Below are 12956 nucleotides of genomic sequence, written 5' to 3' on the forward strand. Positions count from 1 at the left end.
CGTTTGCATGTTGACGAGTTTCTCACACAACTGGCCTATCTGGGTGATGTTTTTCCTCGCTTGATCTGAATCTAGGATTACAGGGACTCTCCGCAACTATATTCAATGTGCGGGAGAAAATTTAGGCTATGATTAAGAAGTTGGCGCTCTTCTCTGTCTGCATTAACAAGGACAACACACAGGTCTTTCCATCATTGTATGATTTTTTTGTGTGCAAATGAACTCAAGATTACGGACAATGTCAAATGTGATATAGCGAAGCACTTGAGTGAGTTGGGTGCGGAATTACACAGGTACTTTCCCGAAACAGATGGAACAAACAACTGGATTCGTTATCCCTTTCATTCCCTGCCTCCAGTCCATTTACCGATATCTGAACAAGAGAGCCTCATCGAAATTGCAACAAGCAGTTCTGTGAAAATGTCATTTAATCAGAAGCCACTGCCAGATTTCTGGATTGGGTGGCGGTCAGAGTATCCTGCCGTGGAAAATTGCGTTGTTAAGACACTGATGCCCTTTGAAATCACGTAACTATGTGAGAGTGGATTCTCAGCCCTCACTAGCATGACAACTAAATACAGGCACAGACTGTGTGTGGAGAATGATTTAAGACTGAGACTCCAATACAACCCAACATTGCAGAGCTTTGTGAATCCTTTCAAGCACACCCTTCTCATTAACCTGTGGTGAGTTATTCACAATTTTCGATGAACAATAAGGTTTTATGTGTAAGATGTTTAAATAAAGAGCAAAATGATTGATTATTATTCGATTATTATTTATGCCCTGGTCCTATAAGAGCTCTTAGTCACTTCCCACGAGCCGGGTTGTGACCTCACACTCATTCTTCTGTTTAATAAATGTATCGTACAATGATGATTAAAAAAAACACATTTAAGAGTGCGCTGAACCTGGTGCTAGAGGGGGTACGCTGATGAAGGTTGAATGTCTGAAGGGGTACGGGACTATAAAAAGTTTGGGAACCACTGGAATAGAGGATATCTTGGCCATGTTCTGTTATAATCTCTACCCAGCACAGCCAGAAGAGGACTGGCCACCCCACATAGCCTGGTTCCTCTCTAGGTTTCTTCCTAGGTTTTGGCCTTTCTAGGGAGTTTTTCCTAGCCACCGTGCTTTTACACCTGCATTGCTTGCTGTTTGGGGTTTTAGGCTGGGTTTCTGTACAGCACTTTGAGATATCAGCTGAGGTACGAAGGGCTATATAAATAAATTTGATTTGATTTGATGGCAGCTATGACAAACCTGTGGGTCCGTAGGCGAAAACGGTGGCGTTGTAGCCAGATATGAGACCTTCGATTAGGCCCTTGGTCGTGGCTCTGTACACCTCCTCCTGATTGGCTGAGTAGTCAAACGCAACGTCGAACATATAGGTCTTCTCCCGGGAACGGTTGGCACGCAGGATATCATCTGGATCCTCCATGGGGTCCATCAGTACCACCATCTACAGCAGAGAAGAAGGGAGGAGAGAGGGATGAAAAGTGAGAAAAGGGATATTTTAATGATTAGTCATCATACCACAGAAACATCATTGCATAACATATAATAATACTTTTTGTTTTATGAATCTGTAAGTAGAGATTGACTGCAATTATCCCTGAGGCAGGGCTTGTGACAACACATCAATATATGCAAATGCACTAAAAACAAAATTTGGGTAAATATTGGACAGAACACGTTTGGTTATTTTGACCCTGCAGTTGGGCCACATGACAAGCCGTTGCCGAAGCCAAGTTGGGTTGTTGAAGATGGATTATTGCTACGTTCAGAGGAGGGGAGGATTTCTGTTACATGTATTTGAATATTTTCTCATTTGCATTCCACGGGCTGAACAATACTCCAAAATATTTTGTAACAAGATCATTTCTACAGCTGTGATTTATATATTATAAATACAAAATACTTTTCTGTACCATTTCTTTATAGCGGTTCACAATTTTGTGGTCCTCTTTCACCCTACAATGGTATCACAAATCTCATGGCACTATGTTGCGATAAGTGTGTCTGCTAAATAACCAAAATGTAAATGTATATGTAAAAATGAACAACTGCAAAGCACACTGGGAATTGTAATTGATCTTGAGTTCATTTAGCAGACGCTCTTATCACACCATACTTTAGATATCAATGTAGGGTGAAAGAGGGCCACAAAATGGTGAACTACTTTAAAGTAATGGTATAGAAAAATATGTTGTATTTTGAAAATACAAAATAAAGTCTTTTGAAAATATCTTGTAACAAAATACATTGGAGTGTAGTTCAGCCCACTATTTACACAGCGCTGGGTTGCTTACTCCTCTCTCACTTCTGATGCCATCTGCCCCGGTATGACTGTGAGCACCGTAATGGCTGACAGTTACCCAGCTCAGTGCAGCACAGGAGGCTGCTGAGGGGAGGGCGGCTCATAATAATGGCTGGAATGGAGTAAATGGAATGGAAACCATGTTTTATGTGTTCCATACCATTCCATTTATTCAGTTTCAGCTTCTACTATGAGCCCGTTCTCCCCAATTAAGGTGCCACCGGCTGCCTCTACTGTGCAGGTAATTAAAGTGGTGAAGAGAAACTGACGGGCGCAGCAGCAGTTAGATCCGGGTGTCTGATGGTTTAAACAGGGCCTTTTATCCATCTGCAGCTGGAGATACAAAGGGCCTACTATGGGGTAGATAGAGCCCTGAGTGCCACCGTGTCCCTCCACACCCACGCAGTCTACGTCCCAATTCCCCCTATTCCCTAGTGCACACATAGGACCCTGGTCAAAACTACCCCTTGACACGTTTCAGCCTTATTGTCAAATGTATTAAATGTTTTAAAAAATCCTCATCAATCTACACTGAATATCCTATAACAACAAAGCGAAATACCTTACTTACATAAGTATTCAGACCCTTTGCTATGAGACTCAAAATTGAGCACAGGTACATCCTGTTTCCATTGATCATCCTTGAGATGAAATTTATTGGACATGATTTAGAAAGGCACACACACACGTCTATATAAGGTCCCACAGTTGACAGTGCATGTCAGAGGAAAAACCATGCCATGGTTGAATTGTCTGTAGAGCTCAGAGACAGGATGGTGTCGAGGCACAGATATGGGGAAGGGTACCAAAACATTTCTGCAGCATTGAAGATCCCCAAGAACACAGTGGCCTCCATCATTCTTAAATGGAAGAAGTTTGGAACCATGAAGACTCTTCCTAGAGCTGGCCAACCGGCCAAACTAATCAACCGAGGGAGAAGTGCCTTGGTCAGGGAGGAGACGAAGAACCTGATAGTCACACTCACAGAGCTCCAGAGTTCCTCTCTGAAGATGGGACAACCTTCCAGAAGGACAAACATCTCTGCAGCACTCCACCAAGCAGGCCTTTATGGTAGAGTAGCCTGATGGAAGCCACTCCTCAGTAAAAGGCACATGACAGCCGGCTTGGAGATTTTGCCAAAATGCACCTAAAGGACTCTCAGACCATGAGAAACAAGATTTTCTGGTCTGATGAAACCAAGATTGAACTATTTGGCCTGAATGCCAAGCGTCACGCCTGGAGGAAACCTGGCACCATCCCTACGGTGAAGCATGGTGGTGGCAGCATCATGCTGTGGGGATGTTTTTCAGCGGCTGGGACTGGGAGACCAGTCAGGATCGACGGCAAGATGAACGGAGCAAAGTACAGAGAGATCCTTGATGAAAACCTGCTCCAGAGCACACAGCCAAGACAACGCAGGAGTGGCTTCGGGACAAGTCTCTGAATGCTTTTGAGTGGCCGAGCCAGAGCTCGGACTTGAACCCAATTGAACATCTCTGGAGAGACCTGAAAATAGCTGTGCAGCGACGCTCCCCATCCAACTTGACAGAGCCTCAGAGGATCTGCAGAGAAGAATTGGAGAAACTCCCCAAATACAGGTGCCAAGCTTGTAGCGTAATACCCAAAAATACTTGAGGCTGTAATCTCTGCCAAAGGTGTTTCAACAGAGTACTTATGTAAACATGATATTACTGTTTTTTTGTTTTAATACATTTGTAAAAATGTTTTTTTTTTTTTTTTAAACAAACTGTTTTTGCTTTGTCATTATGGGGTATTGTGTGAAGATTGATGAGGGGGAAAAAACAATTTAATACATTTTAGAATAAGACTGTAACGTCATAAAATGTGGAAAAAGTCAAGGGTTCTGAATACTTTCCGAATGCACTGTATATGGTACAGGATGGCATTTGTGCCATTGTGCCATCCATGTAATTTCTGAAAGGTGATCAACATCAGGCACCATCGTCCACTATCTTTACCCACCAGCAAGCCATACTCAGGTCTATTCAGAGATCGCCTGGCTCTACCTGCCGGCTCTATTCAGAGTTCGCCTGGCTCTACCTGCCGGCTCTATTCAGAGTTCGCCTGGCTCTACCTGCCGGTTCTATTCAGAGTTCACCTGGCTCTACCTGCCGGTTCTATTCAGAGTTCACCTGGCTCTACCTGCCGGTTCTATTCAGAGTTCACCTGGCTCTACCTGCGGGCTCTATTCAGAGTTCACCTGGCTCTACCTGCCGGCTCTATTCAGAGTTCGCCTGGCTCTACCTGCCGGCTCTATTCAGAGTTCGCCTGGCTCTACCTGCCGGTTCTATTCAGAGTTCGCCTGGCTCTACCTGCCGGCTCTATTCAGAGTTCGCCTGGCTCTACCTGCCGGTTCTATTCAGAGTTCACCTGGCTCTACCTGCCGGTTCTATTCAGAGTTCACCTGGCTCTACCTGCCGGCTCTATTCAGAGTTCACCTGGCTCTACCTGCCGGCTCTATTCAGAGTTCACCTGGCTCTACCTGCCGGTTCTATTCAGAGTTCACCTGGCTCTACCTGCCGGCTCTATTCAGAGTTCACCTGGCTCTACCTGCCGGTTCTATTCAGAGTTCACCTGGCTCTACCTGCCGGTTCTATTCAGAGTTCACCTGGCTCTACCTGCTGGCTCTATTCAGAGTTCACCTGGCTCTACCTGCCAGTTCTATTCAGAGTTCACCTGGCTCTACCTGCCGGTTCTATTCAGAGTTCGCCTGGCTCTACCTGCCGGTTCTATTCAGAGTTCACCTGGCTCTACCTGTCGGCTCTATTCAGAGTCCATCCACAGGGGCACCGCACAGTGGCACAGTGTCAGAATGTAATAACTGTAATAATAATGACAACTCAGGGGAAAGACCTATATACCACTGCAAACATGAATCACTTCACTAAGTGGTGGTCTGGGAGACTTAGCTATCTCCCCAGAGCTCTGTTCGTCAGCAGAGGAGTCAGGTCAAAGCTGAGGAGTCAGTTGGACACTGTGGTGAATATTAAAACATTGTCTTGATATCACTGATGTTTTTGAGTAGACTTCAGGACTACTGGATGTTGTGGTGCGTACAGGGTTTAAATAGTCTGTTCTGTTCCTGTCCAGCTCTGAATGGCTGGAGAGAGGGCCTTTAGTTTCAGGGCAGTGTTTGTGTGTCTGTCTCCCTGTGCGTGTGTGTGTTGTCTGAATGGCCTGGGTCTGGTCTAGTATCCCCAGCACAGCATAGCCCTGTTTAATGACCCCTCAGTCATGGAGCCGCTCACTTTGAAGCCTCTTGATTGAAATTCAAGAGGAGAAATCTGACTTTTAAAAGCGTACAATTACACAGAGAAAGAGGGAACAAAACACACGCACAGAGACGTAATCAGCAAACAGAAGAGAGGGGAGAGGTAAGAGATGGGGAGGGAAGAGAGGAGGGGAGGGAGAATTAGAGGAGTGGAGGGAGAATCACCTTTCTCAGGAAACATAGTATTGTATTGTAAACCAGGAGCTCTTCTTCTCTTCTCTCTAGCCAGGGTCAGAGACACACAGTAACTTAAAGAACCACATCGGTCTGGTGTCTTCACCAACAGCGTGACAGAACTGATGCGTTGTGTGTGTGCACGCGTGCGTGCGTGGGGTGGAGATGACATAGGACAGAAGAGAGATGGCACTGGCCTTGACGTACTTCAACCTACCTGTCTGAGAGCCCTGCTCTTCTCTACTTTGGTCAGACAGGCGGGCAGCACCCCCTACTGTACCTGGCAGCCAAGGCTGTGTGCGTGTCCATGTGGGTGTTTCAGTAGGCATCAGCGAGCATATAAAGTATCATGTCTTTTGTTCAAGAGAGGTTCTGGTGTGCATTCAAGGATGTTCTTAGACCAGAGTGTGTTTAGTACAGTAGCACGTGTGTGTGTCTATGCTAAGGAACACCCTTTAAGGCTAATCAGGATGATTGCACACCTCTCGCATCTGTTGCCTTTGTTCCTTAGGTTACCTGGGTACCCTGTTACCCCACCTTGCCCGGTAATGCATGACAGCTGCTGGCAGGGCATGGCATCTTCTGTAGGGTGACTGTTAAGCTGTTAAGGCAGCTGATAAGGAGCCCTGCAGTATGGTGCCAGTGGGCCCAGATGGCTGTGAAACTAGGCATGCACTTGTTCCAACGTCAGTACTTGCACGCTACTTAGAATTAAGCAATACATTGGGCATGCTTTCTAAGTAGTGTGCATTCTAAGTAGTATGTTGAATGCTATCTGACACACATAACTGGATGCCAGAATATAAGACAAAAGCAGCTATAACTCCTCAAATGGAGTCATGGTGTCACACCCTGACCATAGTTTGCTTTGTATGTTTCTATGTTTTGGTTGGTCAGGGTGTGATCTGAGTGGGCATTCTATGTTGGATGTCTTGTTTGTCTATTTCTATGTCTGGCCTGATATGGTTCTCAATCAGAGGCAGGTGTTAGTCATTGTCTCTGATTGGGAACCATATTTAGGTAGCCTGGGTTTCACTGTGTGTTTGTGGGTGATTGTTCTTGTCTGTGTTTTGCACCAGATAGGACTGTTTTAGGTTTTCGCACGTTTGTTGTTTTGTTAGTTTATTCGTGTACAGTTTCTTTATTAAAGTACAATGAATAACAACCACGCTGCATTTTGGTCCGCCTCTACTTCACCTAAAGAAAACCGTTACACATGGACCTCAGTTCACCTCCAACAAGGTTCACAAGGTGACTCACTGCATTACCTGGGAACGACCAGCAGTGTTTATTTCCATGTTCCATTACTGTCTTATTAACGATAACAGGCTCTTATAAAGAACACATGTCTGAGTTCAGTTTGTGGCCCCCTTTTCAAGCCTGCGTTGGAATCAGAAGTCTGATAGCACTATGTCATAACTCTCCTGTGATGATCTGAAGGATCAGGTTACAGTGGGTCCTCTCTACAGCGTGCTCTCTCTCGTAGAGGGGACTGTCATGACTCTCCTGTGACGATCTGAAGGATCAGGTTACAGTGGGTCCTCTCTACAGCGTGCTCTCTCTCGTAGAGGGGACTGTCATGACTCTCCTGTGACGATCTGAAGGGGATAGAGGGGACTGTCATAACTCTCCTGTGATGATCTAAAGGATCAGGTTACAGTGGGTCCTCTCTACAGCGTGTTCTCTCTCGTAGAGGGGACTGTCATAACTCTCCTGTGATGATCTAAAGGATCAGGTTACAGTGGGTCCTCTCTACAGCGTGTTCTCTCTCGTAGAGGGGACTGTCATAACTCTCCTAGAGGGGGACACTCTCCTGTGATGATCTAAAGGATCAGGTTACATGTCCTCTCTACAGCGTGCTCTCTCTCATAGAGGGGACTGTCATAACTCTCCTGTGATGATCTAAAGGATCAGGTTACAGTGGGTCCTCTCTACAGCGTGCTCTCTCTCGTAGAGGGGACTGTCATGACTCTCCTGTGATGATCTGAAGGATCAGGTTACAGTGGGTCCTCTCTACAGCGTGCTCTCTCTCGTAGAGGGGGATGTCATAACTCTCCTGTGATGATCTGAAGGATCAGGTTACAGTGGGTCCTCTCTACAGCGTGCTCTCTCTCGTAGAGGGGGATGTCATAACTCTCCTGTGATGATCTAAAGGATCAGGTTACAGTGGGTCCTCTCTACAGCGTGCTCTCTCTCGTAGAGGGGGATGTCATAACTCTCCTGTGACGATCTGAAGGATCAGGTCACAGTGGGTCCTCTCTACAGCGTGCTCTCTCTCGTAGAGGGGGATGTCATAACTCTCCTGTGACGATCTGAAGGATCAGGTTACAGTGGGTCCTCTCTACAGCGTGTTCTCTCTCGTAGAGGGGACTGTCATAACTCTCCTGTGACGATCTGAAGGATCAGGTTACAGTGGGTCCTCTCTACAGCGTGCTCTCTCTCGTAGAGGGGGATGTCATAACTCTCCTGTGATGATCTAAAGGATCAGGTTACAGTGGGTCCTCTCTACAGCGTGCTCTCTCTCGTAGAGGGGGATGTCATAACTCTCCTGTGACGATCTGAAGGATCAGGTCACAGTGGGTCCTCTCTACAGCGTGCTCTCTCTCGTAGAGGGGGATGTCATGACTCTCCTGTGACGATCTGAAGGATCAGGTTACAGTGGGTCCGCTCTACAGCATGCTCTCTCTCGTAGAGGGGACTGTCATAACTCTCCTGTGACGATCTGAAGGATCAGGTTACAGTGGGTCCGCTCTACAGCGTGCTCTCTCTCGTAGAGGGGACTGTCATAACTCTCCTGTGACGATCTGAAGGATCAGGTTACAGTGGGTCCTCTCTACAGCGTGTTCTCTCTCGTAGAGGGGACTGTCATGACTCTCCTGTGACGATCTGAAGGATCAGGTTACAGTGGGTCCTCTCTACAGCGTGCTCTCTCTCGTAGAGGGGGATGTCATAACTCTCCTGTGACGATCTGAAGGATCAGGTTACAGTGGGTCCGCTCTACAGCGTGCTCTCTCTCGTAGAGGGGACTGTCATAACTCTCCTGTGACGATCTGAAGGATCAGGTTACAGTGGGTCCTCTCTACAGCGTGTTCTCTCTCGTAGAGGGGACTGTCATGACTCTCCTGTGACGATCTGAAGGATCAGGTTACAGTGGGTCCTCTCTACAGCGTGCTCTCTCTCGAAGAGGGGGATGTCATAACTCTCCTGTGACGATCTGAAGGATCAGGTTACAGTGGGTCCTCTCTACAGCGTGCTCTCTCTCGTAGAGGGGACTGTCATAACTCTCCTGTGACGATCTGAAGGATCAGGTTACAGTGGGTCCGCTCTACAGCATGCTCTCTCTCGTAGAGGGGACTGTCATGACTCTCCTGTGACGATCTGAAGGATCAGGTTACAGTGGGTCCTCTCTACAGCGTGCTCTCTCTCGTAGAGGGGACTGTCATGACTCTCCTGTGACGATCTGAAGGATCAGGTTACAGTGGGTCCTCTCTACAGCGTGCTCTCTCTCGTAGAGGGGACTGTCATGACTCTCCTGTGACGATCTGAAGGATCAGGTTACAGTGGGTCCTCTCTACAGCATGCTCTCTCTCATAGAGGGGACTGTCATAACTCTCCTGTGATGATCTAAAGGATCAGGACTGTTCTCTCTCGTAGAGGGGACTGTCATGACTCTCCTGTGACGATCTGAAGGATCAGGTTACAGTGGGTCCTCTCTACAGCATGTTCTCTCTCGTAGAGGGGGATGTCATAACTCTCCTGTGACGATCTGAAGGATCAGGTTACAGTGGGTCCTCTCTACAGCGTGCTCTCTCTCGTAGAGGGGACTGTCATAACTCTCCTGTGATGATCTAAAGGATCAGGTTACAGTGGGTCCTCTCTACAGCGTGTTCTCTCTCGTAGAGGGGACTGTCATGACTCTCCTGTGATGATCTGAAGGATCAGGTTACAGTGGGTCCTCTCTACAGCGTGCTCTCTCTCGTAGAGGGGGATGTCATAACTCTCCTGTGACGATCTGAAGGATCAGGTCACAGTGGGTCCTCTCTACAGCGTGCTCTCTCTCGTAGAGGGGGATGTCATAACTCTCCTGTGATGATCTAAAGGATCAGGTTACAGTGGGTCCTCTCTACAGCGTGTTCTCTCTCGTAGAGGGGACTGTCATGACTCTCCTGTGATGATCTGAAGGATCAGGTTACAGTGGGTCCTCTCTACAGCGTGCTCTCTCGTAGAGGGGATGTCATAACTCTCCTGTGACGATCTGAAGGATCAGGTTACAGTGGGTCCTCTCTACAGCGTGCTCTCTCTCGTAGAGGGGGATGTCATAACTCTCCTGTGACGATCTGAAGGATCAGGTTACAGTGGGTCCTCTCTACAGCGTGTTCTCTCTCGTAGAGGGGACTGTCATAACTCTCCTGTGACGATCTGAAGGATCAGGTTACAGTGGGTCCTCTCTACAGCGTGCTCTCTCTCGCAGAGGGGGATGTCATAACTCTCCTGTGACGATCTGAAGGATCAGGTCACAGTGGGTCCTCTCTACAGCGTGCTCTCTCTCGTAGAGGGGGATGTCATGACTCTCCTGTGACGATCTGAAGGATCAGGTTACAGTGGGTCCGCTCTACAGCATGCTCTCTCTCGTAGAGGGGACTGTCATAACTCTCCTGTGACGATCTGAAGGATCAGGTTACAGTGGGTCCGCTCTACAGCGTGCTCTCTCTCGTAGAGGGGACTGTCATAACTCTCCTGTGACGATCTGAAGGATCAGGTTACAGTGGGTCCTCGTAGAGGGGGATGTCATAACTCTCCTGTGACGATCTGTGATCTACAGTGGGTCCTCTCTACAGCGTGCTCTCTAGAGAGGGGACTGTCATAACTCTCCTGTGACGATCTGAAGGATCAGGTTACAGTGGGTCCGCTCTACAGCATGCTCTCTCTCGTAGAGGGGACTGTCATAACTCTCCTGTGACGATCTGAAGGATCAGGTTACAGTGGGTCCGCTCTACAGCGTGCTCTCTCTCGTAGAGGGGACTGTCATAACTCTCCTGTGACGATCTGAAGGATCAGGTTACAGTGGGTCCTCTCTACAGCGTGTTCTCTCTCGTAGAGGGGACTGTCATGACTCTCCTGTGACGATCTGAAGGATCAGGTTACAGTGGGTCCTCTCTACAGCGTGCTCTCTCTCGTAGAGGGGGATGTCATAACTCTCCTGTGACGATCTGAAGGATCAGGTTACAGTGGGTCCTCTCTACAGCATGCTCTCTCTCATAGAGGGGACTGTCATAACTCTCCTGTGACGATCTGAAGGATCAGGTTACAGTGGGTCCGCTCTACAGCATGCTCTCTCTCGTAGAGGGGACTGTCATAACTCTCCTGTGACGATCTGAAGGATCAGGTTACAGTGGGTCCTCTCTACAGCGTGTTCTCTCTCGTAGAGGGGACTGTCATGACTCTCCTGTGACGATCTGAAGGATCAGGTTACAGTGGGTCCGCTCTACAGCGTGCTCTCTCTCATAGAGGGGCAGAGCGGGAAGTCGGCTGTTTTATAGCAGTCATAAAATATGTTGTCTCTATGCTCTGTAGTGTTTGAGCGTGGAATGTAAACTGTGGAACACAGTTGGACATCAAAAGTTTGAATAATTAAACACCATTTATATTTTTGAGAATGTGGGAGTGGTCCGTGGACACGACGAGTGTGTTTCATTTGGTGATCTCATGAGGGACAGGAAACACTCATGACTATGTCTTTGGTTGTGTACACTTCTTAATTATGGGGTTTACATCTAAATATTGTGAAACGTATGTGATTAAACATGACACAATTTGTGAAAAGATGTAATGTGATGTTAACCTTCTAAATGAGAAAATATGTTTTTTCATATAAAGTTAACCAAATCAGTGGCCACGCCCATGTGAGCATAGACGTCATGGACCGCCGTTTCTCAAAAGTGTATAAAACCCACTCCTGACTAAATGTACATTAGACCAGAAAATATGGAGCTGACGCTACATGTTGAAATGGTTGAGAACTACAACTCTATAGGCCCAGGAGACCAGACAGCGTGTAGTGTTGGCTACACGGCTGGAAATGGTTCAACTCTGAGACTATCGATCACTACAGAATAAGAGCAAATCCTAGACGTAGAATTACAACCGTGGAAGCATCTATTCTATGCAACGACCATCTGTACGCCTGACGTATACATTACAACAGACACTATCCAGAGCAGCTGAGAAAGTGACAACTACAAAAGACATTGTGACTACTGGGGAAGTTAACCAGACTCTCTGATGAACTGACTCTCCAGCAGATGGACCGGCGATTCCAACAGAGAAGACATTGTGACTTCTGGGGAAGTTAACCAGACTCTCTGATGAACTGACTCTCCAGCAGATGGACCGGCGATTCCAACAGAGAAGACATTGTGACTTCTGGGGAAGTTAACCAGACTCTCTGATGAACTGACTCTCCAGCAGATGGACCGGCGATTCCAACAGAGAAGACATTGTGACTTCTGGGGAAGTTAACCAAAGCCTCTCTGATGAACTGACTCTCCAGCAGATGGACCAGCGATTCCAACAGAGAAGACATTGTGACTTCTGGGGAAGTTAACCAGACTCTCTGATGAACTAACTCTCCAGCAGATGGACCGGCGATTCCAACAGAGAAGACATTGTGACTTCTGGGGAAGTTAACCAGAGACTCTCTGATGAACTGACTCTCCAGCAGATGGACTGGCGATTCCAACAGAGAAGACATTGTGACTTCTGGGGAAGTTAACCAGACTCTCTGATGAACTGACTCTCCAGCAGATGGACCGGCGATTCCAACAGAGAAGACATTGTGACTTCTGGGGAAGTTAACCAGACTCTCTGATGAACTGACTCTCCAGCAGATGGACCGGCGATTCCAACAGAGAAGACATTGTGACTTCTAGGGAAGTTAACCAGAGACTCTCTGATGAACTGACTCTCCAGCAGATGGACCGGCGATTCCAACAGAGAAGACATTGTGACTTCTGGGGAAGTTAACCAGACTCTCTGATGAACTAACTCTCCAGCAGATGGACCGGCGATTCCAACAGAGAAGACATTGTGACTCCTGGGGAAGTTAACCAGACTCTCTGATGAACTGACTCTCCAGCAGATGGACCGGCGATTCCAACAGAGAAGACATTG

General features: G+C 47.3%; 1 protein-coding gene across 1 annotated transcript in view; it reads right to left on the minus strand.

Moving 5' to 3' along the window:
• kif19 (kinesin family member 19) overlaps positions 1–12956 on the minus strand; it is a 79650-nt gene that overhangs the window by 31808 nt on the left and 34886 nt on the right. The window contains exon 3 of the mRNA XM_029685174.2: positions 1264–1462. Within this exon, the coding sequence (XP_029541034.2) occupies positions 1264–1462 (199 nt within the window). The remainder of the gene's footprint in view (positions 1–1263; positions 1463–12956) is intronic.

This window comes from Oncorhynchus nerka, linkage group LG16, assembly GCF_034236695.1.
Source record: "Oncorhynchus nerka isolate Pitt River linkage group LG16, Oner_Uvic_2.0, whole genome shotgun sequence".
NCBI lineage: Eukaryota > Metazoa > Chordata > Actinopteri > Salmoniformes > Salmonidae > Oncorhynchus > Oncorhynchus nerka.